This window comes from Manacus candei, unplaced genomic scaffold (genome assembly GCF_025592945.1).
Source record: "Manacus candei isolate 608988 ecotype Guabito, Panama unplaced genomic scaffold, ASM2559294v1 h1tg000089l, whole genome shotgun sequence".
Lineage (NCBI taxonomy): Eukaryota > Metazoa > Chordata > Aves > Passeriformes > Pipridae > Manacus > Manacus candei.
The window spans coordinates 2,106,094-2,133,947 of NW_026138137.1; the positions used below are offsets into that span (position 1 = coordinate 2,106,094).

The 27,854-nt window shown below is 41.7% G+C and overlaps 2 protein-coding genes across 4 annotated transcripts in view; both read right to left on the reverse strand.

The window, feature by feature from the left end:
* The window catches only part of DNAJB6 (DnaJ heat shock protein family (Hsp40) member B6), a 60,020-nt gene extending 57,751 nt beyond the window's left edge, over window positions 1–2,269 (reverse strand). For 2 of the 3 annotated variants that reach the window (XM_051812874.1, XM_051812872.1), the window contains exon 1: window positions 2,186–2,269. The gene's annotated coding sequence lies outside the window, so the exon portion shown is untranslated. Of the gene's footprint in view, window positions 1–1,464; window positions 1,563–2,185 lie in introns of those variants that run through there. The other variant, XM_051812873.1, reaches the window with a different exon arrangement.
* Window positions 2,270–13,369: 11,100 nt separating this feature from the next.
* The window catches only part of UBE3C (ubiquitin protein ligase E3C), a 73,970-nt gene continuing 59,485 nt past the window's right edge, over window positions 13,370–27,854 (reverse strand). The window contains exons 20-23 of the mRNA XM_051812888.1: window positions 21,283–21,471; window positions 21,115–21,181; window positions 20,143–20,273; window positions 13,370–17,241 (exon numbers count right to left, since the gene is read on the reverse strand). Of these exons, the coding sequence (XP_051668848.1) occupies window positions 17,071–17,241; window positions 20,143–20,273; window positions 21,115–21,181; window positions 21,283–21,471 (558 nt within the window). The 3' untranslated portion in view covers window positions 13,370–17,070. The remainder of the gene's footprint in view (window positions 17,242–20,142; window positions 20,274–21,114; window positions 21,182–21,282; window positions 21,472–27,854) is intronic.

A 27,854-nucleotide genomic window follows, 5' to 3' on the forward strand; every position in this document is an offset into this window, starting at 1 on the left:
AAAGAAAGAATATAGTAATAAAGAAATGTGTGTATCTATTTAATAAAAAAAAAAAAAGTAGCAGAACACATTAGCCCTCTAACTAAAACTTCAGTGTTACACAGAGGTGAAGCCTTGCATGTTTTCTCCCCATGTCCAGCCAAGATAAATTAGCAAACTGCATCAATCTAGGAAAGACAAGAAAAAATACCAAAGAGAGAAAAGCTACCCGAATAAGAACATGCTGTAGTCCGAAAACACAAGTGCTAAAAACACAACTCCAATAGAGAGCAAGGGGAACCCTGAAGTTTACAGATAGAGAAATTATTATTACTACTGCAGTCTAAGTAGTGCTGCCAGTAAAAGTAGCAATTTAAATTTCTCCTTTGCTATCTGAGATTATTTAACAAAATTTAACAGTAATTTAGCTTCCATTTCCAACACTCTCTTATTCTCCACTGAGAAGGCAGCAGGGGAGCCAAGAGGAGGGAAAAAAGTCAGACCACTGTTCAGCTATAGTTAAAATTTTAAGAAAAAAAAAAGTAACCACAGAGACAAGATCTATAAATACATTTACTCACTGGTCCAAACAAATCTTCTTTGACAACATAATCCATCAAACTAAATGGTATTTTAACTACCAGGATCTTGATCATCAGCTGAACATAAAATCCCTAGCTGGAATACAAGGATCTTCAAAGAGTAAACAAAAATTAAGGTCAGCAGGCAGCAGTGACTGCAACCTCTGCTGCAGGATCGGAGACGCAGAGCCTTGCTTCATTCCAGCTGTTCCCTCTGTGTCAACACCTTGTTCTTATCACTTTTTGACACATTATACCCTGAAAATTCCGGGTTTGATCCCTGATTGACTAGGCAATGTCACAAGCCTGGCCACGTGCACACTAGCACTGTTACGAACTTAGCTTTTACCATGTTACTGCGTCAGTTTATTACAATCAGAATTCAAAACAAATCTGTTCAGTATTTTGAACAATCTTTGTTAGCATGGCTCAACCCTACAGCACCCAAGGAGAGCTCCGACAGTAACACAGCTCAGAGCGTTGCTGCAAACATGAACGGTGGTCATAAATCACTTCCCAGCCCACTGCCCCCTCTGAAGCCCAGCAAACACTGATGGCAAACCATGTTTCTTACCTGCCAGTGTCAACTTTCAACTCGGCTCGGAGCTTGGAAACAGCGAGTTCAAAACAACCAACCCGCTGCCGACCTCACCCACAACAAACCTCGCTCCTGACCCTGCCCTGAGTAATAAGCACTGAGCAGAACTTCACCGAACTCCTTCTATCGGAGAGGAAAACAGTGCGTTTAGCTAACAGCATCTGTTACAGACCATCAAGCACTGTATCCCTTAAACCACTAAACCACATCACCAGTGCCTGTTAAACACCTCCAGGGACGGTGACTCCACCGCCTCCCTATTCCAATGCCTGATCACCCCGAACAGTGGGAAACTGTTTCTGATACCTCATGAGCCCGTCCCAGCTCAAGGCCGTTCCCTGTGTCTCCTCACTGCAGGCAGAGCACAGGCAGAGCACAGGCAGAGCACAGGCAGAGCACAGGCAGAGCACAGGCAGGGCACAGGCAGAGCACAGGCAGGGCACAGGCAGGGCACAGGCAGGGCACAGGCAGGGCACAGGCAGGGCACAGGCAGGGCACAGACCGGCCCCCGCAGCACAACCTCCCGCGGAGAGCTGCGGAGAGAAGGAGGGCACGGCAGAGCCGCCCCGGCAGTGCCGTGCGAGGGGAGGGACTCCAAGGCGGTCTGTTTAACGCACCGAAGCTCGCCCTCACCTCCCGGCAGCCGAACCCACCGCGAATGGAAACGCGGGATGTTTCCGCCCTCGCGGCGACCTGGGAGCGACTGTCCCGGGATTCGCAGCTGGAGCTGCCCCGCCGGGCCCCGGGGGGGAGCCCCGCGCAGCCGCTCCCCGCCGCGGTCCCCGCAATCTCCCCAGGGCCGGGCGGAGCCCCCGCGGCTCCCGGGGCCACTCCGGCACCGCAGCCCCCCCGGGCCTGCGCGGGACCGCGGCAACAGCGGCGCGGCTGCCGAGCGGCGCGGCCCGGCGGGCGCTGCCCCCGCCCCTACCCCGGGGCCGTGTCCGTGTTCCGTGTTCCGTGTCCCAGTCCCGTTCCCGTTCCCGTTCCCGGTCCCGGTCCCGGTCCCCGGTCCCCGGTCCCCGCTCACCCGCGGCGCCCTCTCCGCGCGGCCCCGCTCGCGCCGCTCCCGCCGGGACCCAACGGCACCGGCCGCAGACAGGAAGCGCCGCCACGCGCGACGTCACTTCCGCCCCGCCGCTTCCGGAAACTTCTGGAAGGGCCCCGCCGGGGCTTCCCCCGGTGAGCGCGCAGCGCCCTCTGCCGGCGGAGCGGGCGTGCCCGAGGGCATCCGAACATCCCAGAGGGATCGCTCTGCTCCCTGCTCCAGAGAATCCTGACATCAGGAAGGGAGCCACAAGGATCATCGAGTCCAACCCTTAGCCCTGCCCAGGACAATCCCCAAGAGTCACATCATGTGCCTGAGGGCATTGTCCAAACGGTCCTTGAGCTCTCTCAGCCTTGGTGCTGTGACCACTTTCCTAAGGAGCCTATTCAGTGTCCAGCCACCCTCTGGGGGAAGAACCTTTTCCTTACATCCAACCTAAACCTCCCCTGGCACAAGTTCAGGCCATTCCCTGGGGTCCTGTCCCTGGTCCCCACAGAGCAGAGATCAGTGCCTGCCCCTCCTCTTCCCCTCCCGAGGAAGTTGTAACCCCAGTGAGGTCTCCCCTCAGTCTCCTCCAGGACCAAGTACCCTCAGCCTCTCCTCATAAAACTTCCCCTGCAGACCCTTTCTCATCCTCATGGCCCTCCTTTGGACACTTAATGTCTTTTTTATATTGAGATTCCTTCTGACCACTGCACATACAGGTGCATCTCAAAGCAGTCGTGCTTAATACGAGGGGAGCAAGGGGCTGAACTTCTGGGTTCTGAGCATTCTCCACATGAATGCTGGAGCTGTAATAAAATTTCAGTTCTGCGTAGCAGTGATGAGAAGCTGCCCCACAAAGGGCCCACCCCAGTGCCATCTGCGGGGAGGACTGGAACCAAGCACCAAGAAACCACAAAACCTTCCCTTTATTTTCAGGTGTTTAGTTTATGGCAAATGACCTTATCACGCAAATAAAAGTGATCTGCAATATTGGCTTGAGCCATTGAAATAGCACAGAAATTGAACTGGGAGAAGAATCCTTACCCCCGAATTGGCAGTGGCTCCACTGGCCAAGGGAGCAGCTCCCCCTGGCACTGCTCCCCCCTCACAGCAGCACCACTGCCCTCGCCACCCAGGGTGAAACCCCGCTGGGTTCCCCAGAGAGAAAACACAGAAAGCAATGCCTGGATGTGGTGCTGAGGGAATAGGAGAAGAAATGACTAATAATTTTAAGAAACACTCTCTTGAATAGGTGAGCTTGGCTGCTGGAAGTGAGAGGACAAAATTTCTTCCCCCTTCGTGTGTCTTATTTTAGTCTCAGAAATTGGGGGTGCCAAGGGGATTGATCCAGGCTCTTCTCAGTGGTGCCAACCACTAGGACAAGAGGCAACGGGCAGAAACTGATGCACAGGAAGTTCCACCTGAACATGAGGAAGAACTTCTTTACTGTGCAGTGACCATGCACTGGGACAGGTTGCCCAGAGAGGGTGTGGAGTCTCCATCACTGGAGGTGTTCAAGAACTTCAGGACACAATCCTGTACACAATGTGCTCTGGGATGACCCTGCTTGAGCTGAGAGGTCAGAACAGATGACCCACTGTGGTCCCTTCCATCTTGACCCATCCTGTGATTCTGTGAGGGGAAATGCAAAATGTAATGCCTGGGTATGGTGCTGAGGGAAAATTGGTAATTTTAAGAAACACCCTTTGAATAGATGAGTTTGGCTGCTAAACATGAGATGACAAAATTTCTTCCCTCTTGTGTGTTTAATTGTAACTCTGGCACAGAATTCCTTTGAGGGCAGATTCCTCCCTCTCCACCTGGCACCTGGACAGTCTTGCGCTGGGTCAATGTATTGGAGCATCCTTTGGGTTATATTCAAACGTGGTTTTCTGACTGTCATGGCTGAGAGCAAAGTATAAGCAGCCAAGTTATTATTCTATTTTTAAAATGTGGACTTTGTCCCTGCTTTAAATTGCTGTAAAATTATAATTCTTGCCCTTTATTTAAAAAGTGGAGGAGGCGCTAATTTACAGATCACCAAAGCAAAGTTGAGGGAGTTTCCACACATAAAATATGTGCTCCCCAAATACAGTCAATTAAATGGCTACCTATTATTTAGGAGATGTTTGTGTGGGAGTGCAGTCAGTTCAAAACCACAAAAGCCAGCTTGGAATAAGGCAGAGGGAAACTTAAAACAAATCAAAAAGGCAAGTAGTAGGACAACCCTAAGTATAGGCTTGGTGCTTTGGGGAAATACAAGCTTCAAAAAAAATACTGTTCCATGAGACTTGACGCTAAATTGTGGTCATGGAAACAAGTCTTCAAAATTAGATCAAAGAGACGCCTCGCTCCATCATTAGTTTCTCATTAGCAAGTAGCTGTGAAGTCCAAGTTGTTGATCCATTTGGAAAGGAAAAAAAAACCAGATGAGTAGTAGGTTAGATGGGCTCTTCCTAACAAGTAAGGTTCAAACCTCAGAGGATTCCCAGCCTAGCAAGTGCTAAGGCAAGCAGCAGGTCAGTACTGTGTGGTGCAGGAGGAGGAGGTCATATTAAATTTTGATTTAATGCTTGTAGTGGGTCTCTGTGACTGGGTTTTGGTAGTGGGGGGGGGGGGAGGGGAGGGGCTACAGGGGTGGCTTCTGTCAGAAGCTGCTGGAAGCTTCCCCTGTCCAGTGGAGCCAATGCCAGCCAGCTCCAGGATGGGCTTCCTGCTGCTGGCCAAGGCCAAGCCAATCAAGAGTGATAGTAATGCCTCCAAGGTAACATATTTAAAACCAGAAGGTTGTTGCACAGAAGGAATTCCAGCCAGGGAAGAGCAGAGTGAGAACATGGGAATATCAATGTACACACCAAGGTCAGTGCAGAAGGAGGGGCAGGAGCTGCTCCAGGTGCCGGAGCTGAGGCCCTGCAGCCCGTGGTGCAGACCATGGTGGAGCAGCTGTGCCCCTGCAGCCCATGGGGGACCATTGGGGTGCAGAGACCCCCCTGCAGCTCATGGAGGAGCCCAGGCTGGAGCAGGTGGATGCAGGAAGGAGGCTGTAACACCGTGGGAGGCCCAGGATGGAGTGGGGTCCTGCCAGAGACCTGCAGCCTGTGGAGAGGGAAGCCCAGGGTGGAGCAGGTTTTTCCTGGGTAGGACTTGTGGCCTCTGTGGGGGACCCACGTCAGTACAGCTTATTTGGGAAGGACTGCACTCCATGGAGGAGTGACCCACAGGACAACAGTTTGGGAAGAGCTGCTGCCCGAGGGATGGACTCACGCCAGAGAGGTCCATCAAGGACTGTCTCCTGTGGGAGGGACCCCATGGGAGCAGGGGAAGGACTCCAACTCCTCTCCCTGAGCAGCAGCAGAAACAACAACTGACCATAACCCCCATTCCCCATCCCCCTGCACCACAGGGGGGGAGGAGGTAGAGTTTTAGAAGGAAGGAGGGGTGGGGGGAAGATGTTTTTAAGATTATTTTATTTCTCACTCTTTTGCTTTGATCCTGTTAGTAATAAATTTAAGTAATATCCCCACTTGGAGTCTGTTTTGCCCATGAAGGTTATCAGTAAGTGACCTCTCCCAGCTCTTATCTCAACTCATGAATCCTTCATTGGTTTTTTCCCTCCTCTGTCCAGTTGCAGAGGGGAGTGAGAGAGCAGCTTTAGTGGGTACCTGGCATCTGGCCAGGGTCAACCCACTACAATGCTTTAAACATTTCTTGATGTGGAAATAAAGAGATTTTTCCTCAACTTTTTGTAACCAATGACAGGGGAGAACAAAGTATGAAGAGTCCTAAAAACATGACCTGCAGTAAACAAGACAGAAGTAGTGCATGAGGCAGTTACTTTGCTTTATTTACAGAGCAGATCTGATATAAAAGGTACGATGGATGCCAACCATAAAATTTGCTATTTATCCACACAAGCAGAACATGTCAAAGAAACATGATTTTACATGGAATTATGGGGTTGAAATCAAAACACTGTCTACATCAATGCAACCAGGACCATGGCTCCTTTAACACAACTGTTATCATTACATTAATTTGCCCACAGACTTTCTGACACTGTTCTGACTCTAGACAGTGTAGCTCTCCATTAGCACCCTTCAGATACAGGAATAATATCTGAGAAGGCTTAGAGACCAATTTTGCATTTGGAGAAAGTAAGGCATTAGGAGGTGAAGTGCTCACTCACAGCTGAGGGCAGGATGAACTATATGAGATCCAGTTTGGCATTTTCTACAGTAAAACACTAAGAGTATAAATAAATGTTTCCAAACAACCTTATAAAGACAAACAAAAACTTATAAAAAACTTATCTCAAACCGTGACAACAGCTCAGATTGTGTCTAACACCGAACAATAACAAGTGTTTAATTTTTAAAAGTTTGTTTATACTGTGCCCACGGTATCTAATTTTCTGCTGCAGGTACTGCAGGGTAGACTGAAGAGATCCATGTGAGTGTGTAAAGTCATTGTCCCCAAAACTCCTGTAGTAAAACAATGTGACCCCAGCTTGTCCCCAGCTGACCTGAGCCGGATTCTGCAGAGCTGCTTACAGGAATCTCCCCAGTGCCCCAATTCCGAGAGATTTACCACCTTACGCTTGTGAGCACCAGGTTTGGTGAGCTCTGGAACTGCACTCAGGCAGAAGCCAATCCCAGCATCTCTGCAGGAGGCAGCTCGGGCTGGCACAGAGTGCCATGGGACCCCCATCGACTTGGTGACACCTGGGAACAATTGGACAGAGGGAGCAGATAAGGGATTTCTACTTATACCTCAGAGTCTCAGGTGTGGGGAGAAGTCATTCCAGAGACTCCAGGCTGAGGCTGTCTCTAACTCAGTGTCCATCAGGCTGCTCCTACCAAAGGGAGAAGTTTCTACCTTCCACCTGTGGTTCAAGCTCCCCCTTAATGGGGGTAAATGACCTTGGTAAATGACCAAGCATTCTACCTGAAGTCATCTTGACAAGGTTTAACCCTAAGCATTTTTTTGTGCACAGAAACAATTGTAACATGGGTTACAAATTAACAGTAATTTGGGAGTGCAAGACTAAGAGGATGAATCTGTAAAAACATTAACAGTGACAGATTTTTTATCCCTTTGGTCACCTTCCAGTGGAATTTAACAGAGAAACATAAATTATAGAGTGATTTCAAAACATGGTCTTGTTTTTTTAGCTTCTGTTTGTTTTCTGATCAGAAGAACATTGCTTGCAGGTAAGTAGTGAAGGAAATGCTGCTGTGCTTGCAGGTAAGTAGTGAAGGAAATGCTGCTGTGCTTGCAGGTAAGCAGTGAAGGAAATGCTGCTGTGCCCAGTGCACTCCTTGCCTTAGCCCCAGGTGGCAGCACACACACCTCTTACCCCTCCAGATCTTCAGTGGGTCAGCTCAGCTTCTGGGATTTTTTTCAGGCTAACGTGTTCTAATCCATATGTGCCCAGGCAAAATCTCTGCTTCTCCCAGATCACCTGAAGCTCAAAATAGATACAGTGGCTATGATTACTTTGCTTTTAAGAGTAGCACTCTGATAATGATGTTTGTAACTGTAGTCAGGTACTGCTGAACCAGCTTTTCCCTTCCTTTCTCTCACTCAAATCACATAGTTCAAGTACCACCGAACAGGACCGACTAGCTCCCCAAGAATTAATTACAATTCTTCTGACCCGTAGTTCGATTTGATCTGTATATTCAGTCCCACTCAGTTAAGATTTCTCAGAACAAAACTTTAACATTAATCACACTTAGATGTCTTACAGTAGTTTGAAAGTCTTTAAATGAGAACTGCCTCTGTCAGTGTTTTCCATGCAATGGAAGGGCCTTGCAGTGTCTGTGTACAAAGTTAACACTGCATAAGGTAAAGAGCCAAAGCCACCTTGCTTCTCTTCAGAGGAAATGTCATGGGGAAAGAGGCAGGACTTGTAGAGAGAGGTAGCATGGCAACATAGAATTCTGACAGAATATCCTGAGTTGGAAAGAACCCCTAAGGATCATCTAAGTCATTGCACAGAACAACCCCAAGAATCCCACCATGTGCCTGAGAGAATTGTCCAAACACTTCTTGGACAAGGAAGTTGTAACTGCAGTGATGCCTCCCCTCAGTCTCCTCCAGCTGAACAGACCAAGTGCCCTCTTCTGCTCCTCATATGGCTTCCACTCAAGGCCCTTCATCATCCTCATTGCCCTCCTTTGGACACTCTCCAGTGGCTTAGCATCCTTGTATTGTGGTGCCCAAAACTGCACACAATATCCAAGGTGATGCCTGCTCAGTGCAGAGCAGAGAGGACCAATCCCCTCCCTCACACGGCTGGCGATGCTTTGCCTGAGGCACCCCCGACTGGCCCTCCTGGCTGCCAGGGCACTGCTGACTCAAGCCCAACTGGCCACTGACCAGGACCCCCAGGTCCCTTTTTACAGCACTGCTTTCCAGCATCTCATTCCCCCGTCTGTACAAACAGCCAGGGTTGCCCCATTCCAGATGAAGAATCCAGCACTTTGCCTTGTTAAATTTCATATGGTTGGTGATTGCCCAGCCTTCTCATTCATCCAGGTCTCTCTGCAGGGCCTCCCTGCCTTTGAGGGAATGAGCAGCTCCTCCCGACTTAGTATCCTCTCCAGTCCTGCATCCCAGTCATTTATGATGATGTTGAAAGCACAGAGGCTCAGATGGAGCCCTGCAGAATCCCACTAGTGACAGGTCTCTGGTCTGATGTCACCCCATTCATTATTACCCTTTGTGCTCGACCTGTGAGTTAATTGCTCGCCCACCACATGATGTGTTTATCCAGCTGTGCACTGGGCATTTTGTCCAGAAAGGATACTGTGAGAGACAGAATCGAAAGCTTCACTGAAATCCAAAAAGATTACATAACTGACTTCATCAACATGCCTAATTAGATCCATTTATAGAACTAATAAAACTGAAAAGCTTTTAGATTCAGAAAACTTTCAAAGGTATTCGCAAAAGTATAAAGTCAAAGTGTTCTATGCTTTTATGGCTAGCTGCTTGCAGCAGAAGTTAAGGAGCATTAAATCTGATGTTGCTGGCAGAGCATCAACATTCCAATAACAAAAGCTGATAAGGTCTAGTGGGTCTGTCAAAGCTGGTATCAAAGATCCAGGCAGATCCGGGCTGGTATCCAAGCGCTGAGTCATGGATCAGAATAACTCTTTTATCGAAGGATCTTCATTGTTCAAGAACTTTCAACTCTCACCTGGGAACACGAGGGAAAGGTCTGGTTCACTTCTCCCAACTTCAGCTGTCTCAGAGTCAAGTACCTGGTTTAAAGCCACTGACTATGAAGAGGGAGAGGAGGAGGGGGCATCTCCAGGGCACAATTCATTCCACCCACTTTGGAGATGTGTTTTAGGAAAGAAAAATCTGCCCAGCCCTGTCCCTGGGCTGCTTCTCTTCGTCGGAAGTGCCTCGACAGCCTCTTTACAGATGGTTGAAGTTAAATGTGATGAATTCAGGCCTAACTGGTAGCTATAACCTAATGATGGAAATAATGTGGCAGCATTCCAGGAGGTATTAGCAATTCACATAGTTCCCAGATTCTTCTTCTATTATTTATGGAGGTCAATTATGAAAAGCCCATCAGAACACAAGAAATGCTTAAAAATGCTGCATTAGAGAGACATTAATATTAGTCCTTTTGAGGTGGTAATGGTTGTAGCCTTCCCAGCCTGCTGCTCTGCCCTGCTGCTTAATGCATCCAGTTTTTCTATTTACAGATTTACAGATTCTATTTTTGGTTTTAACAAAGATTATGAGCAAATGTATCAAAGACTGTTCTCACATCATTTAATTACAGTATTGCTGGCAAAGTAATTCTGGAAAGTGCCACAATTAAATATAAGCATTAACTTTTTGCTGATAGCTTATCAGAAACAATTAGACTTGAAATATGGGCAATACACCTAGTGTTTAAAACTTTCAGTAGAAGCATTAGAAGCACAAAATAACCAATTTTCATTAGCATTCTCCAGTGGTTTTTTTGCCAAGCACAGCCTCAATTTTTCTCGGTACAGTGCTTCTTAGGTAATCTAGAGGCTGCAAGTTTATCTGGACTCCACTTTGTAAGCAAAAGCCAAGTGGATGCTTTTGAAAGTGGTTAAAATATTTCAGCATAGCTGGTGGTTTTGCCAATTCCTCCCAAAGCATCAGATGTGTTCTGCTGATTATTTGGGGTCTGCAGACAACAACCCGGGAACTGTTGTGGGCAGCAGGATCTCACAGCTTATGCCAAGTGCTTATTCCTTGCAAGGACAGCTTGATCAGCATTTATGTTCATTAACTTGATCAGGGATATGCTTTCTTATCCATATGCCAATGGCAAATATTAGTTAATTCTATGTAAGTTTCCATCAATAACCAGATAGATCTACTAGGTAATTAGACCTAAAATATCTCTGCAGAACTTTGAGCTCTGCTGCTGTTTGCCTGAAAGTGCAGAGGAGAAACGCAGTTAAGCAGAGTAATGAAAATAATTATTCTTAATGTAACAGAAAGAATTATTCTTAATTAAAGACACAAGGTCTAGAAGGAAACAATTCCTTCAGAAGGTCTGTTTGACAACATACAGTAAAACCACATAGCAACTGAGGAGAGATGCTTTTCCCAGGTCTAACATTTGGGCAAGCAGCAGTAACAAGATGATCTGAAATAACACCATCTGGTGAATGCCTGTTTCCTTCTTCAGCAATCAAGAACTATGTGTAACTATAAACAAAGAATAAAATAGAAATAATGCAAAACTACTTTTCAGTTAAATGTTACACAGAATGAACAAACAGCTGCTCTGGGAATGCAGAAAAGACTGATGTTAAATATAGTAGGACATTTGAGCACGCTGCTTCTATAAATACACGAACAGGCTTTGCAAACAGAACGTGTGTTTTCTACAGAGCTGTGGACAGGGGAACTTAGCCCCAGACTGGAGAGCAACTATTCTGGCATTAAATGTAGCAACAGTTTAACCATCATATAGGAAAAGTTCATCCCTTGACAGCATGAAATCAAGCTGCAGGACTTCTGTGCCTGCCTTTATGTCCCGTTGGTGCCAGTCAGAATTCCCATGTTTCTCCTGTTTGACCGTGTGATGTGCTTTGCTGGATTCTGGGCTACCCAAGCTCTAGAAAACAGCCAAATTACAGAAGTTTGTCCAAGAAGTTGCTCTTCTAGATGTTTGATATTGTTGCTGGCAGAAGAAATGGATACACATTTAGGTGATTTAGTACCAGTCCTATGTTTTTTGCATCAATGTTTAGCCTTGTATCTGTAAAAATTTGTGAAAATAATTCAGAGCTCAGTTTTTACCGAGTCTGCTATTTTGCAGTTGTAAGAGATTTGCAAAATCCTTGAAGAGTCAAAGCAGCGCTGGGAATTGAAAAAGGAAAGCCATAAAATCTTAAATTCAACCCTACCTGGTAAGTGCCACTGATTAACAACTACAGGCATCTGACAAGGAAGAAGAGTTAGTGTCATCTACTCGCTTCCCAGTCACATCAAAGTCCACAAAAGGTATTTAGATGCTGCTGTGTTCACTAACAAGCAAGTCAGAAAGATGATTAAGGCTTTGGAGCGTGTGTCATATGAGGAGAGGCTGAGAGAACTGGGGCTGTTCAGCCTGGAGAAGGCTCTGATTCCTTAGTACCACCCAGTGACAGAACAAGAGGCAATGGATACAAATTGGAATAAAAGAAATGTGTTTAAACTTGATTTAAAAATGTTTTATTGTAAAGTTAATTGAACACTGAAAACAGGTGGCCCAGAGAAACTGTGGATCCATGGAGACATTCCAAACTCCATGGGGCAAGGTCACAGAATCACAGAACATGCTGAGTTGGAATGGGTCCACAAGGATCATCAAGTGCAACTCCTGGCCCTGCACAGGACCATCCCCAAGAGTCACACCATGTGCCTGAGGGTGTCATCCAAATGCTTCTTGATCTTTGTCAGGCTGATGCTGTGACCACTGCCCTGGGGAGCCTGTTCCAGTGCCCAACCACCCTCTGGGGGAAGAACCTTTTCCTAATATCCAACCTAAACCTCCCCTGAGACAGCTCCAGACCATGCCCTCGGTCCCATCTGTGGTCACCAGAGAGATGAGATCAGGTCTTGAGCAACCTGCTGTAGGTGACCCTGCTTTGAGCAGAGGGGTAGGACGAGGTGATCTCCAGACATTCCTGCTGACTGTAACCATTCTGTTCTTTGAAATGGATTTAACTGGTGTAACTTCATAATCACTTTTTGCCTTGTGTTATCTCTCTACACTTGTGAGAAACTTAATGAGCTTTCCAGACTATCAGATACATACTGAAAGACAGGCAAGACACCTGGGCATTTGTTTTCTATTAATGCTACAAGTTATGAGATGCCCCACACGATGAGTTTTCTGTAATTTTATGTTAATCACATTTTAGTGGCAGGTAAGCTGAATTATTTATGCTGCTATTTCTAAGTATTAAAAAACAAACACGCACAATATTAACTTTATAAATACTACAGTGGAACTAAAAGCGTATTTAGCAATGAAAATAAATAAGCAAAAGGAAGCAGAAAATTGTAATTATCAAAGGAGACAAAAAAATTAAACTGCACCTTCAGAGGAGCCCACATATGTGCTAAAATTCCAGAAGAAACTGAAAGAGATGTTTTTGTACATGTTTACTGACAGAGTAGCATTCTTCACTATGAATTATAGCTTCTCAGGTTTTTTATCCATGGTGTTTCGTTCTAAGAAGTCTCTTCAAAGCACATCAAGTGATGTTAGCTCTGCTGTTTGAAAGACACACTGAAACAAAGCCAAACCTGAGAGCTGCAGCTTGGCTGACAGAGTGGGAACTTCACAGCTCAAAAACTGAAGGTACAAATCATTCTGAAGCAGTAGAATCATAGGACAGTTTAGGTTGTAAAAGACCTCAGATCATCGAGTCCAACCAGTAACCCAGCCCTGCCAAGCCCACCACCAAACCATGTCCCTGAGTGCCACATCTACATGTCTTTTAAATCCCTCCAGGGATGGTGACTCCACCACTGCCCTGGGCAGCCTGTTCCAACAGTAGTAACTTCCAGATCAACGAGCAGTTAATATCAGCCTCTTTTGAAACCTATTCAGTATCATCAATCTTTAAAAAGAAAATGCCCAATTTACTGCAAAAAATGAAAGAAAAGAGTGTTTCTGCAGAGTTTCAAGAAAACTCAAATTATTTTATTCACAAAAGCATAAGTCCATAAAAATATAGATATCCTGATCAGTTTTACAGACCATGTTCATTTCTTCTCTCCTTCACTGACAGGCAAAGCATTATGAAAAAAAAAGTAACAAGCATTTACATCACAAACCATTATTAACACAGAGTCATGTATATGAGCAAATGTTGTAGAGTTTTTGCATATAATTATAAATACAAAAAAATCACAGATCCAACAAAATATTCTTCTATTGTTTTTTCCTTTTATTTTCTGTGCTGTACTATTTTTCAGTGGTGAAAAGAGTATGTGCTGTCTCACTGGCATTTAACAAACAGTTTTTGGTATAAACTGAAATTTATGACCTCACTGCACTCAAAGTGTCTTCTTTGAATTCCATACCACGTTATAGCATCAAATTAGGATGTTTGTGCTGTATTATTCAAGTGGTACCAAAAAACCTGTCCACATTGCTACTAATAGCATCAGGAAGTTCTCCTTTTTTTTAAATTATAGAGCAGCCCACACAAAAATAACTGAAGATATCCTCACTGTTCAAATCAAACTTCTGTCAGCTCAGTGTTTACACAAGAAACTGGAGGAAAATCTTTCCTCTTTTGTAGATATACAAATGCTCCCTAGAAATCATGAAAGAGTTTTATGAAATTTATGCAAGTTTGGCTTTCGGGACAATGATGGAAGACAACTGAGATGAAGGAACAAGGCCAATCATTTCTGTTGTGGTTTGTTGTGGTTGTTTTTTTTTTTAATCCAGCTAATAGGACTAAACCCCTATCTGGAAAAAAATTTCATTGAGATAAACAGACCAACTGCTAATTTTATTTCTTTATTCCATTTTTAATGCCTGTTAATTCTGTAGAGATGAAAAATTTGTGACCTCTTCCATCATACAGACCTTGACAAAAATGTTTTTAGAACAGGTTACAAAATTATAACCCCAAATTTATTTGAAAACAAAAACCAATCATAAAATGCTGTCATTTTTTCCAAAAACAAGTACTGAACTAGGAGGACGAAACACTGTAGTACAGAAATTTACTGTAAGGGTTATCTTGTACAGAAACCAACCCCAAACCCATAATTATTACTGCCATAACTCTGATGGTCAAATCTACAAGAATATTTCAGGTTACTTGCATGGTGTTTACTGCCTCTGCCTACCTAAACTCTAGGAGCATCACAACTGGGAGACAGTTGGCTCTTCTTCTGAAAAACAGAAAATCCAGTTTCCTATAGAAACAATTCTCACTGTATAAGTGCTGTGAGAGATCATTTCCACCCTCCAGCTCCTCAGGACATGACTAACTACGTGCCTGTGTTACTTCTCATACCTTGCTCCTTAAAATATCCAGCAACAGATCATGGAAAAGCAGGAACTTGTGCTTCGTCCTGACTCTCTGAAAACAGCTGGCAGAAGTGTAAGCACTGGTTGCCAAAGGAAAGCCCCCCACTCCTCTCACTGCAGTCTGCGGGAGGTGAAGCTGTTCCAGCACAGACTTCCAGCCCTGCAGAATGAAATCTGGGCTACAACTGTTCTCAGTGACCTGCCAGTGTCAGAATTTCACACTTACTGTACAGAATATACAAACAAGGTCACCGAGTGCTACATACCAAAGAAATAAAATGTTGGAGTATTTTCAGCCAACTCAAGTTCTCTAGGGAAGTTTTCTGCAGCTCTGTGATTCCTGCAGTTACACCTCTCTGCAGCTCACACTTCCCCCAGCCTAAACTCCCTGTGGAACCCGCTGCTTCCCTGGTCACAGACAGGAATAGTGTGCACTGTCTCCTTTTGAAAAGCAGAAAGCAAACGTTACCAGGACTTGGCATGACTCCAATACAATCTTCAAAATACAAATATTTAATAGAAAAATTTAATTTAATTTTACAAAATACAGATACAACACTACCCAATGTAGCAAAATAATGGAACTGAAAAATAATTTTAAAATATTTAAAGCATTAGGTTCTAAAATAAATAATGCTATCTAAAAGAAGTGTTCAGGTTTTGCAATTAGGAGGAGGCAGTTCCACTATTACTGATCTCTTTTTCAACTTCTTTACAAGTTCCATAATTTATGTAGAAAAATATACAAGAAAAGAATTTGGGATAAAGAATAGGTTGGGTATGTAATATTTAACATAAATAAAAAGCCTAAAGCAAAACCAAAAAGAAAACCAATTGTTTTATTTCTGTACATCAAGACTACAAATAGTATTTTAACACTTCATTTATTACCCAAATTAAGAAATTATACATTTTTATATGGTTACTAGTAAACATCTTAAAAGCACTCAGTTTTCCCACATTTAAAAGGATATTGCTGGTTACTGCTTATTAAATAGGAAATCCAGCGGAGTTTCCAGTAACAGCAAAATATTTTTTTGCATAAGAGATGAATACAAATTTGATTGTAATTTTTGATGATTTAAAATATAAAACTAAAGTTCAGAGGGATGCAGTTATGAATCTTACAGTCTGAACTATAATTCCTTTTTTAAATTGACTGCAGTTTGCATATGAAACCCTACGATGTGCCTACTACTAGAGGATCAGCTCCTTCCATATGAAAGCAATTTTTCCCCCAGATATCAAATTTTATTAAGCAGCATATTCCCACTTACTTTTCACAGCAGAAATACTGCAGGGAGATGGATATAAAGGCTTTTTAATCACAAAAAGAAAAATTAATTTGATTAGTTCTACGGCACAGATATGGTATTTAAGATGGAAATAAATGATAGGGAAAAGGAATGTGAACACCACAGGCTTCAAATATAAAAGATAAAGCCTGATAACTTTGGTTCAAATAATTTTAATAATTGTTACATGTTTATTTTTCAAAAGTGATGATTTTTGTTTGTACTTTGTATGCAATAGGAGTCTGATTCATTTGAAATAAACCAACCAACCAAAAAACCTGTACGGGCACAAAAGACAGAAACAGGACAGAGAAAACCTGGATACTCACATCCATTCAGAACAGTGTCCAAGTGGTAATGATGCAGCCAGGCTGCCAGGGCACTGCTGACTCATATCCAATTTTCCACGGACAAGGACCCCCGGGTCCCTTTCCACAGCTGGTCTCCAGCCCCTCATTCCCCAGTCTGTACACACAACCACTTGGTGATTGCCCATCTCTCTCTGACTTGTAAACGATTCCACAACACAAGTAAAGATGTTAGGTTACCAGTAATGAGCATTTTCATCCTCAGTTCTGGGATATCTGCAAACATCTGCTTCCCTTCTGTCTAAAAGATTAATTGCAGGATGTTAGCCCTGTCTCATCCCAATGCACTACACGGTATGCAACTTTATTGCCAGTTTGTAATATTATTTATGTTTGAACAGCACAAAGCCAAAGCTTCATCTTTGGTTAATTTCACTGAGATGTCACTGTTCTTTAAATGTGCTCTTTCTTCACATAAACACAGAAATCAGCCACACTGCACACGGCATTCATTGTTTTGAATCATAAAGCGGTGTCAACATAATATTCAGTAATGAAAGCTAAGAAATCGTGTTTAGAAATGAAACCTATTTGAGGGCATTTGATAAGACACAACAGCTGCAGAAATCTAGATAGAATTCCCTTAAAACTGCTTGGGTATGGGTGCTGCTTATAGAGTAGGCACTGGTTAGTTCCTCTGCAGATCATCCAAATAAGCATCAGTTCGACTCAGCTTAATTCAAATCCAGCAGCACATTCAATGGCATAAAGAAGTTTGCTTCTCATCAGATTCTCATCATAAAACTCAGGAAGCTTCAGCAAGTTCATGCAGGTACTGGCAGTAGGTAGCCTGTCTAAATCAGATCCTCCATTGTGAATGCAAAATGCAGGATATAACTCCTGGAAAATGCAACAACAACAAAAAAAAACATGTCAAAAAAAGATATACAAGCCAAAACCTACTCTGTAGTAGCTGGCACACATTTCTAGGAAGTAAATCACTAGAATAACACCCGTCACAATTACATACTCAAATAGCGTTTTCTTTCATTCCTGGTAGCACCAAAACCAATCTTGAATTATGCAGTACCTCGCTCTACCTTGTCCCCACCAAGATCCACTGATTTGCAAAACACAAGGCAATTTATTTGGCTCTAAGGAGAACATAATGATTTGTTATTGTTCATACAGTTTATCATACACATTTACAATGCCACAAAAAAAAATAACATAGATATGCAGAGTGAGTCCATAATGATATAACCTTGTCAAATCCTGATTACTCTTCTGATGTGATAACACACTTTAAAATATTTTGTATGTAATATTTAATTGTTTTAATAATATCCCTTTTTTTTCTTCTGAGAAGGAGTATAGTGAAAAAAAACATTTATTTTTTTACCTCTAAAACACTGCTTTTGCTGGCAAGACAGTATTCATCTTATCAAATGCCTGCCTGAGGTAAAAAAGTTCTGATTTTAGAAACTGGAGAAAAATTCCAGCTCCAAAGGCAAAAGGTCAATGAGATTCTAAGCTAAATTATTGTTCAAATGGAGGCCTTAAAAGTATTTCACAGCTAAAATGCTGCATTTTTAGTGTTCCTTTCAAAATGCTAATTGAATTCCCCTACTTTAGCTTTAAAAATGGAAAAATGGAGTTCTAAATTGAAATGTCATGCCAAGGGCACCATTTGTTGCATAATTAAATACTATACAGCGGGAAAATGCAATAGTTTGGAAGTGAAAAGTATCATCAATTTATTATGTGACCTGATTGGAACTTAACAATTTTCAACCACGCTTTAATGATTTTTTTTTTGTCCGTAACAATGACATTTTTTAAACTTATTAAACTTTGATTAGCTTTAGTAAATGTTATTCTGAACCTGACTCTGGCAGTGAAAGTTTAAAATTTTAAAATGATGCATAGTTAGACTGTGCTATCTATAAGCTATGAATGTTAAGACATTTCCTTATCTTAAATTAACATGCACTAACTTGAAGAAAACATGCCAGTTCCACAATATAAAGCATACAGAAGATTTCAGAGTGATAACCCAGAAATTGTGTTTCCCTCAGAAAAACACAGGACAAATATATTACAAGAGTGCAAACAAATTTTGAAGATCATCTACCACCAACATACATATGTTCAGTTATTTGGCCAGTAATACTCAGCACTCCTGTGGCTTCACACTCTTCACCTTCAAAGCATTAAACGACATACTGTCACAGGCTAACAGGACATTACTGCTGATGACAATACCAGTTACCCACTTCCTCTTCTGGTAAACACTTCCTGCAAGCCCCTGGTTTGGTGGTAAATCCCTGTTAACAAGATACTACTGCAGTCAGTTCCATTCTGTCCTAGCCAAATATGTTAAAAGTCAGTTCGTGGCCTATCTCCCAAGTGCACACACAAACTTCAGCTTTCCACATTTAGCTGTGTCACCATCAGCCTGAACACTTTTAGACTTTTGATTCATTTCCTCCATCTCTTCAAATGCCACACTGGCTACCTCAAAGCTGGGTACCTACATCTGCATTTCCTCCTCTCCCCTTGTAATTAAAGAGGATGACAACAAATGGAGACTTCTGTTTAACTGGTTTCCACACAGCTGTTTCCCAGTTCTCCCTCACACAACTGATGTGCACTGTTCTATCTTGGTCTCATCCTACAGTTTTCTAATTGTCCTTCCTGCTGTCCTGTTCATTGCTAGAGTCCTGTACAGTGATATTCACATGGTCTTGGGGAGTTTAGGAGAAATTCTTGCAGGCTTTTAAATAATCAGTCACGTAAATCAGTCAACGAATACCCTAGATAGGTATTCACGTGATTAAGCAGCCATCTCCATTGTCTCCATATCCAAATCCATAGATGCTCTTTACTGTTATAGGGGATCTGGTTAGTATGTTTTGTGGAGTCTCAGATGATTCATTTCATCCTGAAGTTGACACATGGAGCAGTCAGACAAACTGCCAACTAAAAGTGCCAGTTCCTCTCCTAGGTGTGTCTATAAAAGGAGTGTAGCTGAGCTATAGATTACAGATATTGAAGATGGAGGATATGTTGCCATCCTATGGTAACACCACCACACAGCACTGAATGCTCCCACATTTCAGAGGAAATGAAGTCCACGACTGGTTTTTAACCAGAATTTTGCAGTGCAGTGAAACTCATGGGTAGAATATCCCCAGAATTTAGTTTCAAAATGTCTTCACCTTGCCTTGGCCTCTCTTTAGTTTTATCAGCAGTAGACAAAAAGTTTTCTTCGTACTGAAGCTTCCCTGTAAACAGCAATCTGGAGATAGCAATAAAATATTTATCTACAAAGGGTACTGGGCTGTGACCTAAAATGTGAATTAGAAGGAAACATAATACATGTCCTGCTTCAAACGGTTAATTTAAGTGGTTCAAATTTAATAGCTGCTTTTATATCCTCATTTCTCTTTTGCCTGACTTAAAAACACTATTCTTAACTCAATCTGTTCCTTGAAACTGGTAGCAATTCTGCTTCTGCACAGGAACATGAAATGGCAGCAAGGGCCTTCAATGACACACAGCAAATGATCTGACCAATGGGTTTGTAGGTTTTGCAGTTAAAACAGAAAACAACAGAATAACACTTCATTTAGTATTTTAAAACTGTACTTATTACACATGCAAATGCAAACACTGAAGCTGTTTCAGTAGTGACAGAGGAATATTCTTCTCAAATTGTAGATTCCTACAGATGAGAAAAGCTTGGATCAACATCTGCAGCATTTACAGAAACCTGCCAGGCAGTCAGAGGACATGTACCTTAAATCCCAGAAGAGGGGGTCGAGAGCAGCTTGTTACAAATTTGAGTAGTTTGCGTTTCTCTTCATCAGTGAAGCTTTCAACAACTCTCCAGAATATTTTAATTACAGGATGGTCTGCTGTGTAGCCACCTACAATGAGAGGTAAATGATTTATAGACAGAATAGTTTTATATGACAAATAAATTCTTCAGGAAAACCTAGCATAAATCCTGAAAAGTTTGGGGAAATATTGTAACCAGCAGGCTGATGTTGCTAATTTCCAGTATCTACAGATCTCTGATCACTGCATTTTCAGTTTCATTGCTTATCTACAGCTACTGTATCCCTCAGCTTCTTAACAGAAGTTTTCTTCATTGAATCATATTTTGAATTCATTTAGTTTAGCATTTAGCTAATAACTCCAGATTACTCCAAGAGTGTGCAAAATCTGCAATACCCAGGATGTTACTGAATGAATCAACTTACCTTGAGGAAAGCCCAGATGTGAATCGATGATTTTAGTAGCTACTTTTTGATTACATTCATGATAAATGCAGGGAAAGAATGAAGTAAGATACCTTGCATTTCTCACAAGGAAAACATATGAGCTCTCTCTTCAGACTGTCTGAGAAATGGTAAGTATCTGAATGTGGTAATAGAAACAACAATCCCAAAGTCATTTGCAGACTTATTTTCAGATCAACCAGACACAATCATTGACTACCTTTACTTTAGAAAAGGAACACAGTCTATTCACTCTAAAATTGCATTTGAGTGAATAAAATAAACTACATATCTCTATTTCCCAGCATTTATAAAACTGGATTGTGAATTTAACCAATCTTCTGAAATTCAGGCCTGTCCACAGAGTTTGGCCACAGGTAACAAGAATGACCCTATAACTTTTTCTTAAAAGCTACGGTAAAAAGTAAGTTTATTTATTCCCAAGTCAGTCATAATACATGTTTTTATATAAGCAAAACATGCTTACCTGAATAATTTGTGAAAGATTTAAGATCATCCAAACTAATAGGAACCTGGGCGCCAGAAGTCAGAACCTAACAGAGAAGGAAATCAGACCATTACATTACAGGCGAAAAAAACCCAGGATTTATTTCTGTTTAAAGCAATTGTTTTCTGCAGTTTTAAGCAGAAGTACCTGTATTTCCTGCTGATCAAACATTCGAAGCCACTCAAGATTCACGACATTGGCCAGTCCCTGACGGAAAGCCAGGCAATGCTGCCGGATTTGTTTGTTTAACCTGTAGTCTGCCACCAGGTGGATGTAGGCGATGCGGTTGGCGCTGGTAACGGGAATGTCTTTTCCACCTGGCTTCAGCTCCACCACCTACAAACACAGCAACTTTAATTCTGTGTGCTAGAACCATAAAATTGAACTGCAAAACATTCTAGTAAGTCATGTGTATATTTGAGGTCGACTAGAATATACTCAAGAATATTCACCTCAAAATAGGATAAAAGATGACGAGTTATGAAGGTTGGGCTTTGTTTCTGTTTAATCCTAAGAGCACATTCTATGGAATCCGGTTTTTAGACCTAGACCTCCAGCTGCCAATGCAGCTGATCACATGGCCCCATGGTTTATCACCAGAAAGCAGATTTAGCACAGTCAGAGCTCTATAATAGGAACAGTGTGTAATACTAAATTCACCACTCCAAGTCAGAGAGAAACTGAGGTGAAAATATGCCCCTTGGCCATCTCACCCCAGCTTCACTGATGCCACCTAGTGCCCTGGAAGAAAGAGCAGCCTGTATAAGCACAGAGCTCACACACAGCATTCTCCTTCCCATTGGATTAGGGCAGCTGTGTGGCACTGGCTGGATTCTTCTCTAACTGTTTCATGCTGGTGGATTCTGCAGGGTCACATTATGGTAAAAGCAATGTCCACTGAGTCAAAATTTAGATTCTGATACAAGCCTGATTTACAGAATGCTCAGCATTCACAACTCCTACTGCTGAAAATCTAAACTACACATGCTCAGTACACTCAGCAAAAGTAAAAAACAAGCAAACAAATTTCTTTTTCTACTGAGAAGTTTAACTTTTGTCCTTCAAGTACACCAAGGTACCTCAGAATGGAAGAGTCTTTAAAGAAAAGCCCCTAAACCAAAGATACTGTAATTGCATTAAGATCAAAGGATCAAGGGTAATTGTTATTAAAACACTACAGGCCTTTGCATATTCTAGTCTTTACTGCATGAGGTTAATTTGGTGAAGTAGCAGCCCAAATGGAAGGGATTAATAGAGTACTAACAGGAGAACTAAAAAACCTGAAAAGCTGAGATACTGTCACCTTCTGAACTCTTCCAGAAACCATTTGTTTTTCTACATTCTGGAGTAATTTTTTTAAAACTGTGCATTTCAGTCTGTGGTAATGATGACATCTTTAGAGCACAGGAATCAAACACATGAACAGCTCCTTTGGTAGCATGATACCTAGTAATGTGAGCTGTTCTAGTGCTAAGCAAAATGTGCAAAATGGTAAGATTAAAAATTCATAGTGCTTGTGAGCATTCAGATTTTTACTTGATTCATAGTTCTTTAAGGAGAAAGAGACCATTAAGACCTGTGAATTCTGACCTCCCAGGTAACACAGGCCAGAGGATTCTGTCTAGAGATTCCTGTATTTAACTTCATAAATCCATAGATGAGTTAGAGCACATTTGTTAGAGACAAGCAGTCCTGTGATGGAGTATCTACCACCTTCTTTGATAAGCTACCACAACCTGAATTACAAAAGGTGTTAAAAATATATCTTACTTCCCACTTTAATCCTTGGACTGCAAACTTCTTGCTTTTCTTAATGCCTACAGTAAAACACCTCATCCATACTCCATCATCTCTGTGTGCAGGTTGTACTGACTATGCTTATACCCTACTCCTGAAAGAATTAAGTAAAAGGAAGGTGTCAGTTTAGCTGTCACTGTTTCATACCCTGCACACATCAGCTTGGTCCCTTCTGAGTGAGTCCCCTTCAGCAAGAACCAGGGACACAGGAGGCAGGAGTGCTCTCCCTGCGAGCCAGCTGGCCACTCCAGGGGTCCAGGCCAGTGTCTGGGGCCACTGACGGGCCTGAGGGTGAGGGTATTTTTGCTGGTGAAGTCCACAAGGAGTATTATTATAAGTATGGGACTTGTTCCATACCACAGTAGAAACAGCTGATGAGAAGGGGCCCTGCTTTCTCCTCTGCTACTGGAGGCAACAATGCAGTCTAGAAATGTACTGTGTTTCATCCCACTGCAGTAATTTTACTATCACTGGAATTTCAGTACTGTCCTATAGCTTAACCAGCTCCTTCCTTCCTCCTCAATTACATCCATGATGTATTACTTATGGGCAGGAACGTCATTAATCTTCCCAGAGACTTTTTTACTGAACTAAAGTAAGCTAGGTTTCTTTGATTTCCTCCTATAAAATACCCTTTTACAAAACCTAACAAGATCAGAAAGCTTTCTCTTACTTATTCAATTCTTGTCCTCTTCACCTTTACAGTATCAGAGCTACCAATGACATTCCACATGAACGAATCAGTGTTGAGACCTCAATGCCAGTAATACTTTGCTTTCTGCCCACTTACAAACCTTCTCTACTTGTTTTGCCAAACTGCAGAATTCCTTGTTCTTTTGACACTACTGCACCCAATACAGTCCCTCTCTCTGAGGTATGGACACACTGAATTGGGCCATATTAAAGCATATTTGTATCACCTAACTCATCAAGCTTCTCTTAAGAATAGGGACATCAACAACAGACTGACTAATAAATATTACTACATTTGCAAAAAATAATGTCTGTAAGCTCAGTATTTACACAAAAATATGCTTGAACTAGCCTCTTTCCTAAAACAGCAAAAGAGAACTACTGGCAGGGTGATTTAGAAAACTGCTGTATTTTAAGATTCATCCCAGAACTAAGTGAAGTAAAACATCTGACCATCCCTGCAGGTCAGCAAACACAAATAGGACATAGATAAATTTAAATTTGCATTGTAACAGCATTAGCTCCACAGTGCTCTAGGGATGTCAGGAAAGTTGTATTCATTCTGTAATAAAAGCTATTCTCTCCCTATAATGCTCTTCCTGAAATAAGAGAAAAAAAGTGTTGTACTCTTTCTGACCACTAGTTTTAGAAAACAAGACAAAGGGTGTTCTTTTTTAACAAATCCTATTATTCCTTTTATTTTTATATTTTTAATTAGCAAACCTTGATTTCCGATCCAACACTTCTGTACTCCCCTTCCTCCCCACAGCCCTGCATTGCCACAAGGAAGAGTACAGCACTCAGTTAACTGCATTTCCTGGGGTTTTCCAGTGATCTGACCATCCTTTTCAGAGTTTGTCAATGTGAGATTAATTTTACCACTCTTCTGTCAAAGTATCATCCAAGACTGAGACAAAAGGGATAATGTAGCATGAATAATAAATATAGTCTGCCATAAAGGCTAAGAGGGATGTAAAACAGAAGACAGAAAACAGTAACACTGGGTAGGAGTAAAGCTACAGTAAATGTCGATGCAGTTCACCTTCCAGTCATTCAACGTTCCCTGGTGTTTTAAAGGAACTACTGCACAATACTGCACAATTCCCACTTAATTGTAAAAGTCAGGAATGATTGTTGAAGAGTTCCTTCTCAAAAAGCCACAGCACAACTTAATACATCTTAAAAGCTTTATCAGCTTATATCTTCACTTTTATCCATCCAATTTTCGCCACTAGATGGTGCAAGGCAATAACACAGGTTACACAGGGCAGCCCAGACTAGAAAACTACAGACTTGTGTCATCACTTTAGTTTCTATTTTGTAGATCTAGAGTTTAAACAAACAAACAAACAAACAGAACCATTTTAACTTGGTTCATTATCAAAATCTCACTTATTAAAGGCAATCAAACCATACACATAATTTAGACAAGTATTCAGACCATTCAGACAATACCAGATAACTGAATTTGAATCCCTACTCACAAAGTATGTCTTCAAATTGAAAAGTCAGGATTTTCAAAAATCTGCATTTTTTAGTACTGTGGACAGAAGTATTGCATCAGGCCTCTGAATGAAGGTGAGATACACTCCGAACAACAGTTGCCTGCACTTCGGATTTTCTTGGCTATGAATTCAATTATATGTTTCTGCAGGTACACACTAAAAATGTAATCAACTTATATTTATATTCTTATTTAGGAAAACCATCACAGTTTGTGTAAAAAAAAAAAAAAAGGTAAATCTCTGTTTTAGATATGACTGTAGTTCAAGTGAACAGTTCAGACAATCATTTTGAGTTATTATATCTGCTATTTTGAACATTATCATAATAATGAATTAAATACACACCAAAAATCAGCAAAACAGTAAATAACATGTTTGTCAAGCAGAATTCAGGGGATTTGCCTTCTGACAAATCTGTCACAAAAAGAATTGCAATGTGATGATGGGCAGAAAAAGGCAAGTCTCTGTTGGCAGACAAACTTTAAGCTTGCAGCTGCTCACACAGATCTACCACTAGTTGTAGCTGCTTCCCAATTCAACAGACAAAAAGGGAATATTTAGAGGATAAAGTAGGAAGTACTTCAGGAAAAAATATTTTTTCCTGTCATCTAAGTATTCTTTCTTTGTGCATGAAGACACTAGACATGTATCTCTTCACACAATCATAGAACCTCCAGTGCAATTTTACAAAGCTCTCTTACACAGTCAAGAACTCCTACAAACTTGTTTTCTGGACAGATGAAAATATTGTATCTTTTTTTCTTGGGCTCTGATCACTTTTTTTCCTATCACCTCTAAAGTTTCTTCCTCATTCTGAAAATAAGCCAATAAAGGTGGTTTTTTTCTTTCATTCCCTGTCATCTGCTTTCCAGATGTTCAGGCAGGAGTTCCAGGTAGGAGATTGCATATCAGTGTCTAACAATGCACTTGCTGTAAGTGTTATGAATCTGCCTGAGAAGGATCAGGCTTTGCTTCTGAAAAACCTCCAAAATAATTCATCTAAGTTGCTGTATCCTGTTACAGAGGTTGCCAAGACAGAAACTTTCAGAACTATTTTTAAGACTTTAAAATTTTCTCTCAAAGAAATTTAAAGGCAAAGAACTCCCCTTTACTGAGTCAGCATATTTTCAGTGACAGCAATGGCATTCATGCCTGTTTAAAATGCCCAAGAAGGTGTCCCAACACCAACTTCCATAAGATATGGATTTCATAGGAACTGCTGCCATGTATATCATAGTGCTTTCCTGTGGGTTTGTGCTTTTCCACTTTATTTATAGCCTTCTGATCACACTCAGCTTCCGATCCATGTAATCTCAGGAATCAATGCTGGAGAAGACTTGCTGGAGTACAGCACCTAACATTTCTGAGGGAAGAGGAATGCACACTCACAACCTCCCCTCTTCCCCTGGACAGCCACAAAACTCACCCTCCTCTCACTCAGAGAAAGGGAGGGTGAGAGGTCTGAAAAGAGAAGGTATTTTCTTGAATTTGTTAACCTTATTCTTATTGCAGACCTTTTATAACCATTTTATTACCATCTAATGTACAAGATAAAGGGAAAAATTAAATCAATATACATTGCTACTTGAAGGCACCTGACATCCTTTTGAGACTTTTTTACTGGCCACCATTTTATGCAGGAGACCCAGGCAGTTGAAATGTATGCTGGTATCACTGCATTAGATAGTTCTTTATCAAAAGCCAAAGCTATTTGGGGTTGGAAGATAAGGTTGATGGCATAGCTCCCCTAATTAGCAGGTCTAATGTGCAAATTATTAAGTACCTTTTTCAACTTCTGGTGAATGCACTTTGACAATAGTTTAATGGGATCTAAAAGCGCATTACAGGATTGGAATCAATACACTGATAATAGAATTTCTACCTTCTACTACTGACAGAGGCAATAGAGCCCCTTTTGAATGTGTCTTTCATTGCAGATAATGCTTTTGTGCCACAGTTGGTGGATGGACACTGCCACGAGGACAGCTATTTACAATGATAGATTTATGATGCATTTATTGGGCACTAATTTATTAAACACTAAAGTGGTTGTTTAGCTGAAAACTACAGATAATGTACATTCAACATAAGGACTGCAAATTAAGCTCTTTTCCTAAAGTGAATTAGCCTTACCTTGGCACAATCAATTAGTATGCAGTGGTTACAAGTCAAATAGCAGACAAAATGTATTTACCCATATGAGCTTTATTAAGGTAATGAAATGAAGTATAAGAAGTAACTTCTAGTATTGAAAGGCAGCAGACAGTGACAAGAAGCAAGGTTCTGTTGAACTACATGAACATGCAGCCAGTGCCATAAAAAGATGGTTATACTTCATGGGTACAGTGTTCTCTCTCCAAGTATAAATACAGCAAATCAGCACCAGAATATTTATATTAACTTACATTTAATTTAGCAGCTCAGTAACTTACTATTATATTTAATCTTCCTTTTAAAATTATGCCAAAAAATTACAAATCAAAAGTCTTGATAATATGCCATAGCCGTCAGAGAATTTTAACAAACAAACTGGGCTTCTTGGCAAGAATGCACTTTTTACAACTTTTTGTTGCATTAGGTAGATCTTGGATCTCCCCTTATGTTATTTCTGAGCTATTTCCCTTTTCTATGTGCTTTTATTGAGGTAGGTTCTAACTTGTGTGGCTAATTTTTGAGGACATACTGAGTAGATGTATGAAGTATGGAAACCAAAACCCCTCCAGA